The sequence below is a fragment of the Vanessa atalanta genome, chromosome 1 (assembly GCF_905147765.1).
Source record: "Vanessa atalanta chromosome 1, ilVanAtal1.2, whole genome shotgun sequence".
NCBI lineage: Eukaryota > Metazoa > Arthropoda > Insecta > Lepidoptera > Nymphalidae > Vanessa > Vanessa atalanta.
Window position 1 is genome coordinate 9996116 of NC_061871.1, and position 6385 is coordinate 10002500.

At 29.9% G+C, this 6385-nt stretch overlaps 1 protein-coding gene across 2 annotated transcripts in view; it reads right to left on the minus strand.

Moving 5' to 3' along the window:
* Window positions 1-927: 927 nt before the first annotated feature.
* Window positions 928-6385, minus strand: part of LOC125077635 (dual specificity protein phosphatase 13-like) — a 6612-nt gene continuing 1154 nt past the window's right edge. For both annotated transcript variants that reach the window (XM_047689620.1, XM_047689628.1), the window contains 3 exons: window positions 5316-5452; window positions 4267-4493; window positions 928-3293 (listed from right to left, as the gene is read on the minus strand). In XM_047689620.1, coding sequence (XP_047545576.1) covers window positions 3094-3293; window positions 4267-4493; window positions 5316-5452 — 564 coding nt within the window. In that variant the 3' untranslated portion in view covers window positions 928-3093. The remainder of the gene's footprint in view (window positions 3294-4266; window positions 4494-5315; window positions 5453-6385) is intronic.

Genomic DNA, 6385 nt, shown 5'->3' on the forward strand with positions numbered 1-6385 from the left:
AAGAATTTCCTTATGAGTACTCAAAACCTCTACCAGAAGATTTAAAAAATGATAATGGTGTGTTAAGAATGAATGATTACAATGAAGTAAAAAGAGTGTTTAAAGATGTGAAACCTGAAATAGCGAGACAGCAGTTAGCTTCGTTAACTCTCACGACAACACATCGTTGGTTCCCCAGAGCAAGAGATAAGAAAGCGAAGGAAGGTGAAATGGATCGACCATACTTATAATTAATTTATATTATTAGTTAAATTGTAGATTTGAACCAATAAATATTATCGTATCCAAGGTAATGCTGTTCTTTTACCATCATTTTCCTTTGTTTTTGCCCACTCGTATAGAGCAGAGATTTGAATCAATCTTCAAAAATTACATCAATTAGTTAGTTACAATGTGTACTAATATTATAAATACGAAAGTAACTTTGACTTTCTGTTTCTTGTTATGCCAAACCACTAAATCAAATTTAATAAAACTTAGTAGGCAAGTAAGCTTGAAACCCAAAGAAGGATAAAGGCTTGTTATGCTTTGTAACCGTCAACTTGTTAATTATAAATTGCACTTGGCTATAAAATGACACTAAATAATTAAAATTAAAGCTATCAATTTATCTGCCTCACTAAAATACATGGCTACTTCTAAAATGTTCCATTTGTGTATTATTGTTTTTAATTATAATGTCAAAAATAAATAAATTTTCTCATTCAGTTATTGTGATTATAAAATTTACCATCAATGGATGTTTCCTCTATACTTGAATATAAATCAATCAAATATTTTTCTATTTTGTGATTGGACTAACTTTGTATCTAATACCAATTCAAAATAAAGCTTTCTTCATTATAATATGTTACATAGAACATACAAATTATAATTATTATAGAATATCAATAAAAAACAATTTTAATATAAATAATTTTATTTTCAATAAATAGTATTATAATTAATAATTTTACATTTTCTTATTAATGTTCTATGGTTGAACCTAAAACTAAATTATACAGCAGGTAATACCATTACATGATGACAAAACAATCTTCGACATTCTTAGAACATGACAATAACAGTTAACAACATATTTGGACTCATATCATCATCTTTCATTTTAAAAAGATTATCTACCATAAAATATTTATCACAGTTATAAAAAAACGTTTTAAAAATTTAAATAATATGATCGTTTTAAATAAGAGATTACCTATATAGATAATAAATATTTCAACTAAACTTAACACCAGCACTAACTAGCTCGGCTATATAAGGCAACACAATGACTCAATAAAAAGCTATGACAACTATTTTAAAGAGAGAATCCTTTACACATAAAAATATACTTCAAAAAATAATTAGAAAAAAAGCTTATCGAGTATTCAATCCATTTTTCAATATCACAACAGTTGTCCCCTTGTACTTGTATCTGCTACACAACATTACAGTGGATGCAAGTTTTAGACCTGCATAAGCCTCAAACCACATTTAAAATCTATTATTAATAAATAATGTAACTACATTCTTTGAATGTTTTAATTCTTATTACGATTCAAAAATACCATAATCTGACCCTATATTTAATTAAAATGTGAAAATATTCATATAGCTGTATAAAGACTATTTTAATAGAATATATTTTATACATTGTATGGCTACAAAGATTGTTAAATAAGTTCTAAACTCTATATGGCATTAATGCAATAACTAAATCACTTATCATTATCATCATAGTCATCATTAATTAAATTGTTAATGAACATGAATACATTTACAAAAGTGACCTTAAAAGAACCCAAAGGCCGACCAACAATCACAATTGTTTTTATTTTGACAGGCATAATCAAGTCCAAACTAATTGAAATATTATTTATTACTTGCATAATCAAAATGCTTTTAACTTGAATGCAGTTGTTTGAGTAAGTCTACCTTTACTTATAGATGGTTGATCATTTATATCTTTATATGAAGACCTGTTCTAAGACAATGTTGGACCCAAACTAACGTGCATTTAAACTATTAAAACAGACTACAAGCAAAACAAAAATCTGTTATAATTAACTTATACTGAGTAGAATATACATAATATAATTAATTGGTTATTAACATGAAGGAATTGGAATAACTTAGGTACTCTACAATAGCATATTCATAGATGACGTAAACAAATGAAAGTGATTTTATTTGATGTTAATGAAAAGGTGATATCAAAAATAGAATTAGAACAATGACACATGATGCGTGTGCAGCCAAATATCACAAGTTGGCAACGAGACCCCAACAATGAGTGGTCACGGCCGACTGTTTGTGTGCGTGCCTTTGCCTGACGCACACAAAGGACTTCGCTACATATACATCGTTAAAACATCACTCCAGTCCCATAATAACCAGTCTTAAAGAACTTAACTTATTCGTGGGACTACAGGTTTCGCCCAAAACGTCATAAGTTATATAATAATATTTTATACTTTTAATATTACACCGGCGGTATTCTTTTAAATATATTTTGATAATTTTGGACGAAAACTTTGTGATATAATAAAGCCCATCTTTGTTTGTATGGTATTTATCGATTTTTTTTTCATAGCTTTAAGGCTAGTAAATTGTACTATAGTAAAACTTATTTTTGGTCACTGGAAGCAGTGAAGTATTATATATGCATATGTTGGACACAGTGATATTATAATACTAGATTCAAAGATAACAATATAAAAAATAAAAGCAGTTTTATCTATCAATAGTAAAATAAAATGGCACACGAGAATATTTTAACATTCCACAATAAATATTTTTAATTTTTATCTGAAAAATATACTATTTTTTACGACCAGACGAAGTTATGCCATCTGATACATATTCGATCAACAAAGGAAAACTTTGTACTTGTACATACAATAACATTTAATATAAGATTTTAAAACAGTTAGAAAAAATTGTTATATTCGCTCATTTCAGTTTGTAAACTCGAAATCGTTGTTCAATAGGACCAAATCAGTTGCATATTTAATATCGACTAGAGTAAGCTCGGTCGAGACTTCGCACGCGTAGATGAGAACTGCCGTATTCGAGTGACCAACTGTAGAGAGGCGGAAGGGGGGTCTGATGTCAGCGGACCCGAGACAGGCGCAGTTCCCTGTCTAGCTCTTGCAGCTGGCGGATAAAACCATCATTGGGGTGGATGTCGCGTCGGGAGCGAACTAGAGCGAGTGCCTCAGTTAAGGTCATGCCTCGTTTGATCATTAGGAAGGCGATTGCGCAAGTAGCTGACCTTGAAACACCCATCATGCAGTGCACGAGCACGCGACCTGTAACAGTAACCCAGTTTTGTATCTAATTTTAATCCATTACACGGCTAAGGTTGCCAACTTGTTGAACTCGAACTCATTAAAAAAATTAATTAAGGGATTGCACTTTTATCGGTAATTGATGTTTTTTAAAGAAATGCTAAATATAGAATTAAATATATAATTCGTAGGTTAACATAAAAATATTCGAAATTTGGAATTGGCATACGTTAACAGTCACAAATTACTATAATGACTTGAATTTCAAAATAATTAAAATTATTTTGAAAATTATTGTGTTCGGAGATTTGGCAACCCTAACTTAAACCAAGTCATATTTATGTATAAAGAAAAAACACGACTACTGTATCTGTATAACAAATAATACAAATGTGTAAGTGCAACTGAAATTAAATATAGTTTAATCTTGTTTGTACGTAATAACAACGACCTTACTATTCATATTTTATTTACGTATAGCAATAGAAATTTTAACACAGATCAAATACGGCACTAATTAGTGTTTCTAATTTTGAAATAGTTTGCGATTATCATTTTTGATAAGTTTTTGATGAACAATTCCTAAGAAAAATAAAGACTACAGTACTTCGATTAAAGGACTACAAGACTTTTAATTTCGATTCTAATGAACTAATCACATCATAATTATTATGTTTACAATTATATTGACCCTCAATTATAATTGCAGTCATATTATAATGATTTATTTGCTAACTATGTTCATCCAATAACATCAACACAAAGATAAAAGATCAAAACACCGTATTAAAAAATTTAATATACATAAATTTATATATACAAATAAGTTCCATACCGTTTACTTATTTAACCATTGTTTTACTATTATTTAATGGAAAAACAATGTACCTAACTATTCACGTTGACTGTGGGAGGTTTATAATCAATACCTACCCATATTCCCGTTTGAAAAGGTCGTAAGTAAATATGAATCGATAAGAAAACATCATAGTACCTCCACGAGATATTCCCTCATCGATGAAGCTTGCGGCAATATGGAAGTACTTAGATATATCCGTCGTCGGAAGATCCATCAGTTGAAAACCCTTGTAGCGTAGGCCGGGACAATCGCGGTAATAGAGATGATCTGTGTCCACTTGCGTGTATCGCTTGCCTTCAGCCGTGTTTAGCACGTAGTTTATACCCATACGTCGCAGAAAGACCTTGTCTTTTGCCGCCACCCTTTATCCAACAAATAATAAGACCATTTAAAAAAAATCCATTTTTTCCTCACCCCTTTTCCTACTCTGTACTATAATTACTCATTACTATACTTTTAAAATAATCAAACTGCCCTCTTAAAGATCTATTATTCTTACCCAATGTATAAGATTTCAGTTCAGTAAATTAGTTTATAGGTACTAATCGCTGAATATAAATAAGCTGTTTTCGAAAAAATATCATCTCGTTAATAATCGATACTTAGTAGAACTTCCCGAGTCACATCCTTAGTCAGTTTCACGGTCACCCTACAGCAGGGACATGCGCAATGATATATCTACAATAACTCTACCTAAATTACTACAACTACCGATTCCAATAACATGTACGTACAGTTGTTCAGAAATTTTGATAGGATTTTGAAGCGGTTGTTTAAATCATTTAGACTAAACATATTAACTATCAATACTTTTAACTCAATGTACTCAAGTCAGATACCAATTTATAGCCTTAAACTATATTAATAACGAGACAATATTCTGTCTGTTTAACGCAATTAGATGGGATTGAGTTACGAAATACTGATTGCGAAATAATGATTTTAAGTGGGATGTTGCACACCTAAATCTTTCACTTCAATAGACCCAATTAATCATATCAAAACAAAGTTTAGTCTACGTTTATGGAATTAAAGCAATCATCAATTGTATAGAAAACACACTAATATATTAAAATTTATAACTCTTCGCCGAATATGTCTAGACGGTTAATAGTATAAGATATTTTAAATAAATATCTCCAACGTATTTATATGTCATTTTTATATGAATTAATAAAACTTACGCATCTCCGACGAATAGACCCGGATATACTTCATTTACGTCCGGCGTAGGGTTGTACGTGACGCCCAGGCCAGTGTAAGGCCGGGATCGAAAAGAAGACACCGAGCTTAAGACCGGAGACGGCGTCGAACCATAATTCTGTGCATAAGACTTAAATTTAGTACACCCACATACAATTGACTTACCTATTATGTATTAGTAAAATCAAATCAACTAAATATTATTGTCATGCGTCCTAGAATTCATTGTTTATGAATGTTGGTTATCATTATATTATTTGATTCTATATTGACAATTTCTAAGGAATGCAAAAATTTAAAAATGTGTTTGTTTATATAGATAACAATAAATGTATATATCAGCCACTGCCATTACAGTCCAAAATGACACACATATTACTAATATGAACATATTTTATTATACAGTATTAACTATACAAACTAATTCACTAGAACTCATTAAATCAACTGCATATTTACAAGGTTGAAGTTATTCATAAGTCTACTTATATTTTAATATCCTTTTGACTTTCAACAAACAAAATATTAAACAAAATACACAATATTATAAATGGTAATATACAAGATTCTGTTGTTGCAAATATTTCTCATTCAATGATCAGATTGGAAACAAAAGAGATAGCACTCTATCTCCTGCTTAGGAATAACTAAGATAGAAAATACATTTGTCTTATCAATAGTTTCCAGATTTTGAGTCCTAGTTGGTGCAGTAAATAAAATTTATATATGATATGGGAACCAGCCACCAACATCATGTTTTTAAGAAAAACCATTAAGGTGCATGTGTTGCATGACATTCTGCCACATGTGTGACATCTAGACTAAAATTGCCAAATATATTGTTTAATATAATCTTTCTTTTATGTATTGTTTCCTTAAAAATAATAATTAATAATATTAGTTTAAAACATGCACAAAATAGCTATAGCACACTATATGTCAATATGATTTCAATAAAAATTATATCATATCACATAAAACATGTAAAATTCATTGAAATTATAAAGAATACAATCCTACTGTTTTTTACAACAGTTTGAAGGTATAGAGG